We start from the raw sequence: 16657 nt of genomic DNA on the forward strand, positions 1-16657 counted from the left end.
ACTGCAGCAGAACACAGCGGACAAATACGTCAGCACCAAGAGAAAGAATTCAATCAACGGACAGCATCAAGACTCAGCAAACCAAGAAGTGGATTTTTCAGCGCTTCCTGATGCGCATGTGGTCGTGGATGGTAAGGAGTTCGATGAGATCAAAACCAGATACGAAAGGCAAATCGGTGTGCTGCTCACTGAGCTGGAGCGTATGAAACCAAACATGCGCGCGTTGGACAAGTTCGACGTGATTCAGAACCGGATTGGGAAAGAGAAGGAGGAACTGGATCGTATCAAGCAGAACTCGTTTGAAACTGCGTCAAAGTTCGAGGAGGTCAAGCAAGCCCGCTATGAGGCGTTTAGCCACGATTCCGGAGTGATCGACCCTCTTCCTGAATGGTTTTGAAGAAGAGTGCTCAAGTACTCGTCAACGAGAAGACCGCTACTGCACCAAAATCAACTTTTTTTTCGTTGTAGGATTAACTCAAGTTCACCTGCCGCACCTGGGGACCTTGATCCAGACGGAACGTTTGGCTCAACGCTCAAGAGCACACACGGCCCTATCGACTCGGCAAACTCGCACTATTGGATCCTGGTCGTGGTGCTCTCCATCGCGGTTTTAGTAATGACGCCCTCCAACGCGTCGACAAGATGCTTCTCCCCGTCGATCCCGAAGAACTCGGCCCGATTTTTCTTTGTGGTCAAATCCAGGATTATGACCTCGTTGATGCCCTCCTTCTCCTCCCTCTCGAAGCCGTCCATCGAATACCGCGCGCACTTGGACCCCAACGGTGCCGATGGGTTAAACAGTTTTTGTAGGGTCTTGTCGTAAGACGTCGCACACACAATGAGCACCTTCAGCGAGGTCGCGGAGTTCGGATACTGAGTGCACAGCCGACTAAACTTCTTGCACTCCTCCCGCACGATTTTGCCATTGACCTTGCTGGACAACGTATAATTCTTAACGGCAAGACCCAGCAGTAATGGCGTTCCCGCCGTCGAGATCAGCAGGACGTCTGGCGATGATGACCTCGGAAGCGGCTTCAGGACCAACCCCCCATTTTCGAGCGCGAAGTCATAAATCTCTGTCAGCAAAGGCCCCGCTTTCTCCTTTTTCGCAGTGGCTGAGGCCATCGAAGCCGGATCCTTGCCATTCGATGCAAACTTCGGCAAAAAGTATGAACCCCTTGGGAACTCGACGTCCGCGTTCCCAAACAGCTGCTCCTTCAAAAAGAAACTGCGAAGCTTGTCACAAGGTCGGATCTTCGTAGAAAACAACTCCTGGAAGCGCGCCAGGCAAAAGTACTCGAACTGGTCCGGATGGTCGATTGCCACTTCGCCGAGTACCGTTGCAACAATCTCAAGCATCTTTCTGAAAGGGTAGAAGGCGATCGATATCGCGTACTGGATGTACTGCGGTATGTATATCTTCGCCTGCCTCGATTCGCCTTCCCACGCAATACCGAAAATGTTGGTGATGATATCGTACGTGATATCTCTGCCGCCCTGGTCTCTCCACGTCTTTGACAAGTTGAAATATTTTCCTTGTCCTTGTTCTTCGCGCACATGCCTCATGAGTTCCCGAAGTGGTATCTCAAACTTCCACAAGCGCTCACGAAAATGCTGCCAATTGACCCCGTCCAGGAGCGGACTTGTTGGGTTGAAGTTTTCAAGCTCATCAGCGGTATCACACTTTTTGAAGGCCTCCAGCAGCGATCGCGGGTGGCCGAACGTAGTTTGGAAGAGACGGGCGGCTATCTTCGTCACTTGGTCGTCGTTTAGTCCATAGTAATCCTTGATGGTCTTCTTTTTCTCGTCGTCCCAATTCGTCTCCTTGATGATTTTTTCAATAGCGGGTGGCCGAAGAAGATTAAGGCTGAGCCTTTGAAACTCGAATGTGCTGCTTGTCATTTCAACGCCTGCGGTTGGTCTCAAACCGACGTAGCTCAGGAACGATGCGCGACCAGCAATCAAGAAAAATAACTTATGGTTAGGAAATAACGGCCAAAGGATCTTTGTGCAGAATTCCATGAAGCGTTCTCGTTTGGCAATGTCACCAAGATTGTCGGCATTAAATGCCGCGCCAATTTCGTCGATCACGATGAACAGTGGTCCAACTTCTTTCGTCAAACTCGCGAAAACAAGGTAAAGGCTCGGATTGTCTTTGAGCGACTGGGGGCTGAGAGCACGAGGCAACCCGCCGTACTTCTGCTCGAACACACCACGGACGAGCTGCACGAAAGTAGCGTCGGCCTTAGCAGTTTTAAACGTCAACTTGCTATCCAGGAGGTCCATTGGGGAAAACTGAATCTGGATCGTGTGGCACTCGGTCAACGTGTCCAGGAAACTGTCTTTCCCTCGTTTGGGGTGAGCAGCCCACATTTGTTTGCATCTCCGAATGTACTCCTGACCAAAGGTTGATTTCCCGAGGCCGAACACGTTGTCCACCAGAGGGACCACCCATAGAGGACCTCCTTTCACCACAGCCCGATTGTAGTTGGTTCTGTGAAATGCCAGAAGCTGCTCCGTCGCATGCTCACGGTTCACGAAAGCCATTCTGCCACCTAGCACAGAATAGACAGGCTCCTCTTCTCGCCACACCCACTCCGTCACGCCAGCGGTTCTGTGTCGCTTCGCTGGACTCTCATCAGCTTCCTCCTTCGTTTCCTCCCGCCCTCTTGTCCGAGGAGCTGGCACAGTCACGATGAGCGCCTCCTTCATCTTTTGGCCAAGCGAATCAATCTGCGAGTCGCCGTCCAGCTCCACATCACCGTTGAACACGTGGAGTTCATTTGCAGCGAAGCCATCGAGATGTGTTCTGCCATACTTGTTTACCAGTGCATTCCGTAGATGCTCCACTGTGTTCTCTTTGACCAGAGGGAGCGAAGCAGCAGCCGTGCCAGCGAACGGAGTGCTGCGATCGGTCTTCGTTAGCTTGAACCAGACCTGGGGCACTTTCACGATAATGGGGTCCTCGGCATCCACTCCGTACGTGTCCAAACTGTCCCCCGCCAGCAGAGGCCTCCCCTCCTTCTCCTCCTTGCGGTTGGCGAACACTTTGAGGACCGCCCCATCAATGCCATCTGGGAAAAGGTATGCGAGTCCCGCGATGTCCTTGCACACTTGGCCAACAACCTTTCCAGCAGGAACTTCCAGATCGAGCGGGCGACTAGACCCCCCTTCGACCAGAAGGAAAGCCTTCCACGGCGCCGCTTGCGCCTCCATCGTCATCGACTTCGAGTGGGCGAGAAAAATCTTTCGCTCCTCTTAAGTGCGAATATTAACAGCCACCCAAATGCTGTTCTGGTCGTCGTAAGCATGGGAATTTTGGCTATTAGTGCTATTGATACTAATACTCAACTTGGAACAGTTATCACTGGCAAACTGAAAATATAACTCTGGCGACGGACACTGATATGTGTACTATCACGACATTGGCTTTCAGAGGAGAAGTAGGAGAGGGAGAAGAAGATGTAGCGGGTAGTCAGTAGGATTTCACATGCGAAGCCTAACAAAACGAGTTGTGAATCACACGCTCTATGCTGCTATCGATCGTCTCGTGCATAAGCCGAGGGCTTCTGTATCCACTGGGCATATCTAGTATAACTTCACTCAGCACTCAGCTCAAAGCCTGTTTTGGTGAGTTCATCATGCCCCCGGTGTCTTGTCCCCCGCCAGACAAGAATAAACTAATGAACTAAGAGTTGCGCCGAATTTCTGCTATGGACTCTTCTTCGTGGCTCCACGGGTGCGCCATGAACGCTACGAGGCGAAGCAGTAAGCCGACGGTGTACCTGCAGGCAACACTTCTCGTGAATATCAGTATCCGTCGCCAGAGTCATATTATCAGTTTACCAGTGATACTGTAGAAATACCAGCCAGTTCAGCAACCAGCTTTGCAACCGTCATCTCATTGGTTAAAAATGGAGTACCAGGTAATGTGTCACTTTGCTGCAGCCCTTTGAGGTTGCTTTATGAGCAACGCGCTGTGAAATGAGCTGAATAACTCTTGTGCATGTAGTACTGACTGCGAGAACCTCTTTGTAATACACTAGCGTCGCTCTCGTAGGTGCAGTACCGACCGCGATAACTGGTCACGGCAGTGTACTCCTTAAACGCCTTAACGTTCTTCGACAGAGCGGCAACAGCCCACGCGTGCAGGCAGTACTGCTGCGGGGTCCTTCCATACCGATTTTATGAGTCTGTAGCCGCGGGACGGCTTCCATTTCACGCAGATTGCTACTGTGCGGTAGGTCTGGCGGGCTGGTTTTTATTTGTGTGAAGTTGTCTGAAATGATGACACAGTTTACCTGCGTTCTCTCATCTCAGTGAGAGCTGAAAAGAGTGTGCCTCTGATCCTACCTAGTAGCCGCTGGAGCTTTCCATGGCTGGTCGAACCAGCTCATACTGTCGTACCTGCACGTAGTAGGAGGTCACGTCGGAGCCGAAGGCCTGTTATGGCGGCGGGGCTACCGGTAGAGCTAGCTCCGCACCCTCCTGGTGCTGCTGCACAACCCGTACGATTTCATGCAGGCTACCTCTACCACTTCCTCATCTAGCCGCCGTAGGCGGTGCCACGGCTTGCCACGGTGATAAAAGCTTTGCAGCCCTGCATAAACGAATTCACTTGCGTTTTGTATACTGTCTCCCATACGGCGTCGTTTTGCTACCGTGACTTGCAGTTTGTATAGGAGTTGAGTTGCAAAACAGACTAATACTTGCTACCGTGTGCGCAACCGAAGTTGCAAGCGATACCGTACCATTTGGCTACAGTACAAGGCTCGAAAAGGATCCACGGCTGCAGCAAGAGCCAATGGCTGTTAATATTCGCACTTAAGAGGAGCGAAAGATTTTTCTCGCCCACTCGAAGTCGATGACGATGGAGGCGCAAGTGGCGCCGTGGAAGGCTTTCCGTGTGGTCGAAGGGGGGTCTAGTCGCCCGCTCGATCTGGAAGTTCCTGCTGGATCTGCTGTTGGTGACATCTGCGATCAGCTTGCGAAACGAGGCCTTTTCCCAGCTGACCTTGATGTGGTAGTCCTCAAAGTGTTCGCCAACCGCAAGGAGGAGAAGGAGGGGAGGCCTCTGCTGGCGGGGGACAGTTTGGACACGTACGGAGTGGATGCCGAGGACCCCATTATCGTGAAAGTGCCCCAGGTCTGGTTCAAGCTAACGAAGACCGATCGCAGCACTCCGTTCGCTGGCACGGCTGCTGCTTCGCTCCCTCTGGTCAAAGAGAACACAGTGGAGCATCTACGGAATGCACTGGTAAACAAGTATGGCAGAACACATCTCGATGGCTTCGCTGCAAATGAACTCCACGTGTTCAACGGTGATGTGGAGCTGGACGGCGACTCGCAGATTGATTCGCTTGGCCAAAAGATGAAGGAGGCGCTCATCGTGACTGTGCCAGCTCCTCGGACAAGAGGGCGGGAGGAAACGAAGGAGGAAGCTGATGAGAGTCCAGCGAAGCGACACAGAACCGCTGGCGTGACGGAGTGGGTGTGGCGAGAAGAGGAGCCTGTCTATTCTGTGCTAGGTGGCAGAATGGCTTTCGTGAACCGTGAGCATGCGACGGAGCAGCTTCTGGCATTTCACAGAACCAACTACAATCGGGCTGTGGTGAAAGGAGGTCCTCTATGGGTGGTCCCTCTGGTGGACAACGTGTTCGGCCTCGGGAAATCAACCTTTGGTCAGGAGTACATTCGGAGATGCAAACAAATGTGGGCTGCTCACCCCAAACGAGGGAAAGACAGTTTCCTGGACACGTTGACCGAGTGCCACACGATCCAGATTCAGTTTTCCCCAATGGACCTCCTGGATAGCAAGTTGGAGTTTAATCCTGAAAAGGCCGACAAAGCTTTGGTGGAGCAGATCAGTGATTTCTTCGAGGATAAATACGACAGATTACCCGGTGCTCTCACTCCCCAGTCGCTGCAAACTACTTCAGGTCTGGTGCCAGTCTTCAAACGTTTGACGAAAGAAGTGGGCCCACTGTTCATCGTGATCGACGAAATTGGCGCGGCCTTCGACGCTGTCAAGTCTGGTGACATTGCCAAACGAGAACGCTTCATGGAATTCTGCACAAAGATCCTTTGGCCGTTATTTCCCAACCATAAGTTATTTTTCTTGATTGCTGGTCGCGCATCGTTCCTGAGCTACGTCGGTTTGAGACTAACCGCAGGCGTTGAAATGACAAGCAGCACATTCGAGTTTCAAAGGCTCAGCCTTAATCTTCTTCGGCCACCCGCTATTGAAAAAATCATCAAGGAGACGAATTGGGACGACGAGAAAAAGAAGACCATCAAGGATTACTATGGACTAAACGACGACCAAGTGACGAAGATAGCCGCCCGTCTCTTCCAAACTACGTTCGGCCACCCGCGATCGCTGCTGGAGGCCTTCAAAAAGTGTGATACCGCTGATGAGCTTGAAAACTTCAACCCAACAAGTCCGCTCCTGGACGGGGTCAATTGGCAGCATTTTCGTGAGCGCTTGTGGAAGTTTGAGATACCACTTCGGGAACTCATGAGGCATGTGCGCGAAGAACAAGGACAAGGAAAATATTTCAACTTGTCAAAGACGTGGAGAGACCAGGGCGGCAGAGATATCACGTACGATATCATCACCAACATTTTCGGTATTGCGTGGGAAGGCGAATCGAGGCAGGCGAAGATATACATACCGCAGTACATCCAGTACGCGATATCGATCGCCTTCTACCCTTTCAGAAAGATGCTTGAGATTGTTGCAACGGTACTCGGCGAAGTGGCAATCGACCATCCGGACCAGTTCGAGTACTTTTGCCTGGCGCGCTTCCAGGAGTTGTTTTCTACGAAGATCCGACCTTGTGACAAGCTTCGCAGTTTCTTTTTGAAGGAGCAGCTGTTTGGGAACGCGGACGTCGAGTTCCCAAGGGGTTCATACTTTTTGCCGAAGTTTGCATCGAATGGCAAGGATCCGGCTTCGATGGCCTCAGCCACTGCGAAAAAGGAGAAAGCGGGGCCTTTGCTGACAGAGATTTATGACTTCGCGCTCGAAAATGGGGGGTTGGTCCTGAAGCCGCTTCCGAGGTCATCATCGCCAGACGTCCTGCTGATCTCGACGGCGGGAACGCCATTACTGCTGGGTCTTGCCGTTAAGAATTATACGTTGTCCAGCAAGGTCAATGGCAAAATCGTGCGGGAGGAGTGCAAGAAGTTTAGTCGGCTGTGCACTCAGTATCCGAACTCCGCGACCTCGCTGAAGGTGCTCATTGTGTGTGCGACGTCTTACGACAAGACCCTACAAAAACTGTTTAACCCATCGGCACCGTTGGGGTCCAAGTGCGCGCGGTATTCGATGGACGGTTTCGAGAGGGAGGAGAAGGAGGGCATCAACGAGGTCATAATCCTGGATTTGACCACAAAGAAAAATCGGGCCGAGTTCTTCGGGATCGACGGGGAGAAGCATCTTGTCGACGCGTTGGAGGGCGTCATTACTAAAACCGCGATGGAGAGCACCACGACCAGGATCCAATAGTGCGAGTTTGCCGAGTCGATAGGGCCGTGTGTGCTCTTGAGCGTTGAGCCAAACGTTCCGTCTGGATCAAGGTCCCCAGGTGCGGCAGGTGAACTTGAGTTAATCCTACAACGAAAAAAAAGTTGATTTTGGTGCAGTAGCGGTCTTCTCGTTGACGAGTACTTGAGCACTCTTCTTCAAAACCATTCAGGAAGAGGGTCGATCACTCCGGAATCGTGGCTAAACGCCTCATAGCGGGCTTGCTTGACCTCCTCGAACTTTGACGCAGTTTCAAACGAGTTCTGCTTGATACGATCCAGTTCCTCCTTCTCTTTCCCAATCCGGTTCTGAATCACGTCGAACTTGTCCAACGCGCGCATGTTTGGTTTCATACGCTCCAGCTCAGTGAGCAGCACACCGATTTGCCTTTCGTATCTGGTTTTGATCTCATCGAACTCCTTACCATCCACGACCACATGCGCATCAGGAAGCGCTGAAAAATCCACTTCTTGGTTTGCTGAGTCTTGATGCTGTCCGTTGATTGAATTCTTTCTCTTGGTGCTGACGTATTTGTCCGCTGTGTTCTGCTGCAGTGACTCGTGGAACGAGGAGGTTGCGGAGCCGGGAAGCTTCGTGTCGAAGCCGACGAACAAGCTCCCCCCCGCGCCTCGCCGCTTTGACAACGACATCTCCAGCAGCAGCAGCATCCCGCCGATCACTGGTCTTGACACACCGCGCGGCAAAAAAGACGCCAAGGACTGGAAGAATGACGACCAAGCGGCTTTCGGAGAGCCCAATGACAGTGGAGTTCGCTCACCATTTTTCTTCGGCGCGAAGCCTCCTCCGGCTGAGGAAGCGTCGGACTTCGGAGACCGTGACGCCCTTGTCTCTCGTGACCCGTACGCTCACTACTCGCGGGACTCCAGCCGTCCTGGGTCGGATAAAAATCTGCCGCCGCTCCGCCACGACGAAGACGACTATTTCTTTGGAGTGCCCAGTGAACCTGTGGCTAAGCCCACGACCTGGGAAGAGATCCGACGTCGCGCTGCCGAGCAGCGGAAGTGAGCAATGGACCTACCATAGCAAGTGCAACTGGGAAACAAGCAAAACCAAGGGAAATGTCGTGAAGCAGAACCTTTGACGAGGGCATTGTGGTGCAGCTGGATTTGGATCGAGCCCGACTGTTCAGTGATTTGTTAGTGTGTGTGTGTCTAGGGCGAGCAGGATGCAGTCGGCGACCGCTAGCAGCGAGAAGCCCAAGGCCGATGATCATCTGAAGCCGTACATGACTGGGGTGAAGAAGCCGAAGGAAGGTGGACTGCAGACTTCCAGCTCAGTGGTGAGGTTCTCCAGCACGAAGGCGTTGTCGTACGAGGGGCTGCTGTCGGAGGAGGAGCTGGCCGTGTTGAGAGCCATCGTGGCTCGAGAAGCTGGGCTGGAAGAGTTGCTGCGCTGCTGCTGCGCGTTCGAGGACGACCAGAGTGTTGAGCTGCTTGAGGCGCTCATTCGTGTTCGAGAGCTCTCGCTAGCGACTGTGGATGCGGTCGCTGGGTGGCGACGACGCATGATCCAGATCCGCCCGTTCCTGTGGCGAGACCTCAACTACGTGCTCAAGATGACGTGCGACCTCGACTTCGTTAGCAAGAGCCAGCTCGCCACCTCTGCGATGGACGGAGTGCGCTTGCCTCGGCGAAACCCGTTCTCGACGATCGGGGGTCTGGACAACAGCATGCGCGTGTTCTGGGCCATCGAAATGCCCCAAGAAGAGGATTTGTCCGTGCTGCTGGACTCAGCGTCGTTCGCGCTCAGCCAGGTGACCGTCGACCTCCCGTCCAAGATTCGTCTCGCAGAGTGCTTTTTGCTCTACGAGGAGCAGCGCTACGGCAAGTTTTCGAGGGCGCAAGCTGCCGCCGATCACCGCTTGAAGGAGTTGGTGCAGAAGGAGGCGGAGTACGCGTCCAAGGCGCGCTTTGGCGCTGTGAAAGAGCCTGAAGACTAGCTGAATTGATCCGTTCTTGACCATAAAGTAAGGTTGGCATCCACTCGCCGCAAAAGAAACCCGAAAGGGTTTAGACTAAGCCGAGCGGTAGTCAGAAGATAATGCCGCTTTCCACTGTCTGCAGAGCCCTAGGTTTCCTTTGAACTCGGGGTCAAACCCACACTACTCGATTGCAGCCTGACTACTATTACTACCCATAGGCCGCCACACACACGATGAGGGTGTTTAGTCGGGTGTGGGCAACTGGCAATGTAGTTTCGCTGAGTTCACCGGGGGCGGCATCATTTTGAACGAGTAGGCCCACCATTCGTGTCGTGCCGCTCGTCGTTGCTGTCGTGAGTATGCTATCGAGAGACGACGATCCCTTCAGCGCCTTGAATTCCTCAGCATGGAGCACCACGAGCTTCACCTCCCGCATTATTATCGTGTTTTTTCCACGATACCTATCAGAATCGTCGACGTTGGAGCTCTCGACGGACGGAATCCAGTATGCAAACGGATAGTGGGTTTTGGCCTAGTAAGAGCGTGAAGTACGACTGATGTATTAGGTCAAGCGAAAGATTTTCTTGGAATTTGCTCACTTAAATCTGCAGACGATGGAGGCGCAGGCGCCGTGGAACGCGTTTCTTGGGGTAAAAGGGGGGTCTAGTCGCCCGCTCGATCTGGAAGTTCCTGCTGGAAAGGTTGTTGGCCAAGTGTTGCCCACACCCGACTAAACACCCTCATCGTGTGTGTGGCGGCCTATGGGTAGTAATAGTAGTCAGGCTGCAATCGAGTAGTGTGGGTTTGACCCCGAGTTCAAAGGAAACCTAGGGCTCTGCAGACAGTGGAAAGCGGCATTATCTTCTGACTACCGCTCGGCTTAGTCTAAACCCTTTCGGGTTTCTTTTGCGGCGAGTGGATGCCAACCTTACTTTATGGTCAAGAACGGATCAATTCAGCTAGTCTTCAGGCTCTTTCACAGCGCCAAAGCGCGCCTTGGACGCGTACTCCGCCTCCTTCTGCACCAACTCCTTCAAGCGGTGATCGGCGGCAGCTTGCGCCCTCGAAAACTTGCCGTAGCGCTGCTCCTCGTAGAGCAAAAAGCACTCTGCGAGACGAATCTTGGACGGGAGGTCGACGGTCACCTGGCTGAGCGCGAACGACGCCGAGTCCAGCAGCACGGACAAATCCTCTTCTTGGGGCATTTCGATGGCCCAGAACACGCGCATGCTGTTGTCCAGACCCCCGATCGTCGAGAACGGGTTTCGCCGAGGCAAGCGCACTCCGTCCATCGCAGAGGTGGCGAGCTGGCTCTTGCTAACGAAGTCGAGGTCGCACGTCATCTTGAGCACGTAGTTGAGGTCTCGCCACAGGAACGGGCGGATCTGGATCATGCGTCGTCGCCACCCAGCGACCGCATCCACAGTCGCTAGCGAGAGCTCTCGAACACGAATGAGCGCCTCAAGCAGCTCAACACTCTGGTCGTCCTCGAACGCGCAGCAGCAGCGCAGCAACTCTTCCAGCCCAGCTTCTCGAGCCACGATGGCTCTCAACACGGCCAGCTCCTCCTCCGACAGCAGCCCCTCGTACGACAACGCCTTCGTGCTGGAGAACCTCACCACTGAGCTGGAAGTCTGCAGTCCACCTTCCTTCGGCTTCTTCACCCCAGTCATGTACGGCTTCAGATGATCATCGGCCTTGGGCTTCTCGCTGCTAGCGGTCGCCGACTGCATCCTGCTCGCCCTAGACACACACACACTAACAAATCACTGAACAGTCGGGCTCGATCCAAATCCAGCTGCACCACAATGCCCTCGTCAAAGGTTCTGCTTCACGACATTTCCCTTGGTTTTGCTTGTTTCCCAGTTGCACTTGCTATGGTAGGTCCATTGCTCACTTCCGCTGCTCGGCAGCGCGACGTCGGATCTCTTCCCAGGTCGTGGGCTTAGCCACAGGTTCACTGGGCACTCCAAAGAAATAGTCGTCTTCGTCGTGGCGGAGCGGCGGCAGATTTTTATCCGACCCAGGACGGCTGGAGTCCCGCGAGTAGTGAGCGTACGGGTCACGAGAGACAAGGGCGTCACGGTCTCCGAAGTCCGACGCTTCCTCAGCCGGAGGAGGCTTCGCGCCGAAGAAAAATGGTGAGCGAACTCCACTGTCATTGGGCTCTCCGAAAGCCGCTTGGTCGTCATTCTTCCAGTCCTTGGCGTCTTTTTTGCCGCGCGGTGTGTCAAGACCAGTGATCGGCGGGATGCTGCTGCTGCTGGAGATGTCGTTGTCAAAGCGGCGAGGCGCGGGGGGGAGCTTGTTCGTCGGCTTCGACACGAAGCTTCCCGGCTCCGCAACCTCCTCGTTCCACGAGTCACTGCAGCAGAACACAGCGGACAATTACGTCAGCACCAAGAGAAAGAATTCAATCAACGGACAGCATCAAAACGCACGTGGCGGCCCCTGAATGCTGAAACTTGGCGTCCAGCCCCTGCACGAACGGGTTGTCCGGGATCTTGTTCTTTAGACTACCAAGCGACAAAGAACAAAGAAAATTAGTGAGGCTGCTATCCAACTGCAAATGTTAAAGAAAACTCACATGTTCCTAGCGCGCGCCGCAAAGGGCGACTTGTCCGATGGGAGCATCAACAGGTCCGAGAACAAGTCCCGGCGGATGCTGATGATGCCGTAAGAGGCTCCAAACAGACCGCCAGCTGCACAACAATAAGAAATAAGTATTAGATAAAACAAATAAAAAGTTTAGGTGTCATTCGAGACTCACACATCATGGCGAAGGCGCCCGCCACTTTCTTCTGGTTCTTGGAGAGTTTCCAGAGCCCGGCCATGACCGACGAGCCGAAGATGGCGCCCATGGCGGCGCGGCGCTTGCCTTTGTTCGCGTAGTGGGCCAGGATCTCCATCTCCGGCTCCGTCCTGCAGACAAATTTTAAGTAAGTTTTAGCAATTTCTGTGTTGTTTTAAGGGCCTTAAAGTTGAGGCGACGTGACGTACTTGCCGATGAAGGACGCGTTCTTGTCCTTGGACATCTCCACGCTCAGCGTGCGGATGGCGTCGTCCACGGGCACCGTGCCGAATGAGGTCATCTTGGGCTTCCGTGGCTCGGGGATTTGTTGGGAATGTGCGGTTAATAGAATGGAGGAAGGGGATTGGGTAAAATTGGGGATATTATTTGGACCAATGGTGCGTCTTACTGGTAATTCACTTCAAGTTGCAACTATTGAAGTAGCTTGTCAACATGATGGGGCAGATATGCACAGGCCAACACCAGGAGGACAGGGAGAGTCGAACGGCTCAGGCTTGCACGCGTGCTAATCGAGGTGCTTGAGATAGTATCCAAGAAGATGTAAGACATTGATTTCCTTCGTCCGGAAATATCGATTGACTAAAACATTTCATCTAAACTAAATCACCTAGACGATGGTGTTTTTGGTGGTCTGGGCAACACCCTGCGAGGGATAAGGCTGCAGTGAAGAAGCTCTGCATGGAGCATGGAACCTGCTCACTTGTCCTTGAAGTTGTCTCCCGAAGGCTTGTCCGAGCCGCTGCAATACGCCAAGTTAGTTCAAGACCGGTGACACAATGAATATTATGGATTGCGAGAACATTGCACGTACGTCGGGAGTCCTGCGCCTCGGAGCAGCTCCTGCGCGTACGCGTTGTGCGAGAGCTTGGTCTGGAGACTGTGAAGCAAGCGCGGGCACAAGGGACATCAGATCTCATGCGCATCAATTTGAATAACGAGCTTCACGTTATGACGTACATTTCTCTCGCTTGAGCAGCATGCGGAGCCTTGTCGCTTGGAAGCTGGAGCAGCTCCGTGAACAACTCGTGTCGGATATTGCTCGCACGCACCGACGTCCTGGCACCAATCGCACCACCGACTGGAGATAGCCGCGTTAGATGCTAAAGTTCACAAATCTAGCAACAAAGCGCTGTACGAACCGAGAACTCCCACGACACCCAAGGTCGTCCCGAGTGCAGCTGCATTCCAGACGCCAGCCATGGCTGTCGCTCCCAAGAGGCCACCGAGCGCGGCGCGACGCGTCCCTTTCTGGCGATACTTGACGAAGACGTCTCTCTCGGCCGGCGTGATGTCTTTCCTACTCTCTCACACACATATCACAGCAACAGTTAGCCACCTTGACAGGAAGGGAGCGTGTTTGTTGTACGCAGTGTGGAGGTACTCACATCCAAGGTGCACGGCCAAAGCCTCGTGGCCCGAAACCCCATGGCCCAAAGCCACGAGGAGGACCGGGACGCTCGGGACCGGAGCCGTCCTTCTTGATGTTCTTGGCAAACATCTCGGATCGCATCGTGCGCATGACTTCGTACTGGTCGGGGGACGTGGAAGGCATCATCCTGTTAAAGGTCGGGCTGTTTGCTTTGCTGGAGGAGCTTGGGATGCTGGCAAGCTGGAGAATTGAATTGTGAGCAAGAGCGGCTCTCTCAAGAGAGAGCCCACTGGTAGTCAATCAGGCTCCTCCAGCGCCCCGGTGGACCATCCGTGCGGAGTAAACGCTTGTGTTGATGCCGAGTGCCAGAATGAATGTGTAACGACATGGGCAGGTGCACCAAATTAGGTACGCATATGGCTTTGGCAGTAGCTTTTTGACCGGTATCCGAACAACCAATCATTCTACTCCGGGGTATACTAAGTACTGAAACGAGCGTGTTGTATTATTGTCTCGAAACAACAGTCCTATCGCGGTAAGTTGTGAACCTAAGTATGTGTTTCTTCAGCGATTATTCCTACGAGACAAGTTCCTGTGCTAAGACTCGATCACGTCCGCGGTAACACACGCCATGATTTTATTTGTCCGACTTCAGCAGTTCCTGCGCAAAGGCGTTGTGCGGCAACTTCTCTCGGATGCTATAAGTGATGCACGAGCACAACAGAAGAATCAAGAGCCTTTATCGCAACCCCCTTCACTGTCAAATCAAATTCAATTTACCACGTACATCTCTCTTGCTTGGGCAGCGCGTGGCGACCTCTCGCCTGGAAGCTTTACCATCTCGCGGAACATTTCCTGGCGTATTCCGCTCGTGCGTACAGACACTCGGGCACCGATCGCGCCGCCCACTGAAAAAGGTGAGTAAGAATTGCAGCACAGTTGTAGTTAGTATCTCCTTCTTGCCGTATTGAGGCAGGTTCATAGTGAAAGAACGCACTGATCACTCCAGCGACCCCCAAGAAGCCCCCAGCGCAGCGACTTTCCAAACGCCAGCCATCGCCGAAGCCCCAAGGATTCCTCCGATCGCTGCCCTCTGTCTGCCCTCCTCCCGGTACTTCATGAGCACGCCCATTTCCGTCGGAGTGATATTCTTCCTAATACTCACACAAAAGATAAACGATCCACGGTCAGTACGTCGTTGGGGACAATACAGCAGAAGGGTAGATAATGACACCCCCATCCTTGACGGTCGCCTGGGCCAAAGGAGCCTGGTCCATCGTATCCCCACGGGCCGAAATGTGCAGGGCCAAAGCCCCAAGGCCCAGGACCCCCAAAACCCCAAGGGCCACGACCACCGCAGCCCCCGGAGCCGAGTTTCCATGGAGCGTCGAACACGCCTGGACTAATTCTTTTCTTGGCGAGCTCGGAACGGAGCGTGTACAGGACCTCGTACTGTTCGGACGACATCATCTTCGGTTGCTGTGCTTGTCGGCGGGCTGCAAGTTGAATTGTGAGCTCGGATATTGCTGATGCAGTGACAGCCGTGAAGCATTCTCGTCCCAACCGACGCAGCGAATGCTTGTACAGGGCGTCAACGTGCTGCGTTGACTCCGTTCCGATGTTGACGCCCCGCACAGCTGGTTGTCGACTGTGAGTCCTCTCTTCTTTGCAATTTGTATTGGACCACGGGTTTGTTGCTTATGAAGTGCGTTGGTCGCGCAAAACTTGGCCGTCTCCAAAACTGCATGTACATGTATGATACAAGCAGAAGCAACAGCAACAAAAAAAACTCGTCATCTTTGAAGTAGTGTATAAATGCATTATGCTGTGAAATTGGAGTGCTGTTTTCTTTCGGTTGTTTCTGCGAGGGAAGATCGTCTTATCTTCTGGCTTTCGGTACCTTGGGTCTTGTGTGAAGCTACTTGGCAAACCCCGATTGCTGAAGCAGCTCTTGCGCGTATGCGTTGTGCTGCAACTTCGTGGTGAGGCTACAGATCGAAATGCAAGTAGAAATTCGTCAGCTGCAACCGTGGCGTGAGGCAGAATCTCCATCAAGTTTAACCTTACATCTCTCGAGCCTGAGCCGCATGCGGCGACTTGTCTTCGGGAAGCTTGAGCATTTCCGATATTATCTCCTCGCGGATGCCGCTGGTTCGCATCGAAACGCCTGCGCCGATCACACCACCAACTGCACGGATACATAGGGGGAGTCCTTAGTTAGTTGATCAACCAGTAGCACAGTAGCACAGTAGATCATTAGCCACGCACGTACTGATCATGCCCGTGACACCCATGGGTCTGCCCAGCTTCGCCATCTTCCACACGCCAGCCATCGCAGACGCGCCTAGAAGTCCACCAACGGCGGCGCGCTGCTTGCCCCTCCAGCGGTACTTCATCAGAACGTCCCTCTCCGCCGGTGTGATGTTCATCCTACACAAACGAGGTCAACCAAAGAGCTGTGTTTTCAAGGTAGAATCGGATAGCACTTACATCCAGGCGCGACCGAAACCTCGGCCACTGAAGCGGTCGGGGTTGGTATCTCCCTGCTTGGCGAACAGCTCGGAGCGCAGCGTGTACATGACTTCGTACTGCTCGGACGACATGGAGGACATCATCGTGGTGGTGGCGGTTCAGGTGGGAGACCTTCTGTGCTGGTGGATTGAATTGTGAGTGGGGATCAACCAGAAGTGTGCTTGCTGCCGTTGCCGTTGCGGTGCAGAATGCTTGTTACTTCGGCGTAAGCAGTTGTGATGACGCCTGGGAGCAGGAATGAATGCTCAATGTAGCCATATGGCAGATGGCTACACCTCTGGAGGGCTTGTTGGGCTGCTATCGTAGCGGGTACTTCGCGCAGTGTTACTTATCGCCCCGCAGACTCTTCGGCAGCGGGCCCTCTAGATGCCGCCCACTACTTCGAAGATGGATGCGTAGGAAAATATTTTAGCTGAACAAATTCAAATTCAAAAAGGAACAGGACGGTGTAGAAATGAAATGATCGATGTGCCT

The 16657-nt window shown here is 53.4% G+C and overlaps 4 protein-coding genes across 4 annotated transcripts; 2 read left to right on the forward strand and 2 right to left on the reverse strand.

Annotated features, from left to right (window-relative positions):
* Positions 1-8083: 8083 nt before the first annotated feature.
* Positions 8084-8554, forward strand: PHYSODRAFT_515640 (hypothetical protein; the record flags this gene model as incomplete). The annotated part of the gene is made up of 1 exon (XM_009534505.1): positions 8084-8554. A coding segment is annotated over one exon (471 nt), but the record flags the coding sequence as incomplete, so codon positions are not given.
* Positions 8555-8774: 220 nt separating this feature from the next.
* On the forward strand, positions 8775-9488 carry PHYSODRAFT_317522 (hypothetical protein; the record flags this gene model as incomplete). Its single annotated transcript, XM_009534506.1, has 1 exon — positions 8775-9488. One exon carries the CDS (start codon positions 8775-8777, stop codon positions 9486-9488), a length of 714 nt encoding a protein of 237 aa, XP_009532801.1.
* A 1152-nt stretch (positions 9489-10640) lies between these two features.
* PHYSODRAFT_563219 (hypothetical protein) lies at positions 10641-12562 on the reverse strand (the record flags this gene model as incomplete). The annotated part of the gene is made up of 4 exons (XM_009534507.1): positions 10641-11835; positions 12058-12172; positions 12241-12392; positions 12471-12562. The coding sequence occupies 4 exons, from the start codon at positions 12560-12562 to the stop codon at positions 11364-11366; spliced, it is 831 nt and encodes a 276-aa protein (XP_009532802.1). The 3' UTR covers positions 10641-11363.
* A 416-nt stretch (positions 12563-12978) lies between these two features.
* Positions 12979-16266, reverse strand: PHYSODRAFT_336898 (hypothetical protein; the record flags this gene model as incomplete). The annotated part of the gene is made up of 13 exons (XM_009534508.1): positions 12979-13021; positions 13094-13159; positions 13240-13360; positions 13422-13579; positions 13668-13883; positions 14302-14349; positions 14439-14559; positions 14649-14805; positions 14884-15073; positions 15574-15639; positions 15719-15839; positions 15924-16081; positions 16142-16266. 13 exons carry the CDS (start codon positions 16264-16266, stop codon positions 12979-12981), a joined length of 1590 nt encoding a protein of 529 aa, XP_009532803.1.
* Positions 16267-16657: the final 391 nt, after the last annotated feature.

The sequence above is a fragment of the Phytophthora sojae genome (genome assembly GCF_000149755.1).
Source record: "Phytophthora sojae unplaced genomic scaffold PHYSOscaffold_7, whole genome shotgun sequence".
NCBI classification, from domain to species: Eukaryota; Oomycota; class Peronosporomycetes; order Peronosporales; family Peronosporaceae; genus Phytophthora; species Phytophthora sojae.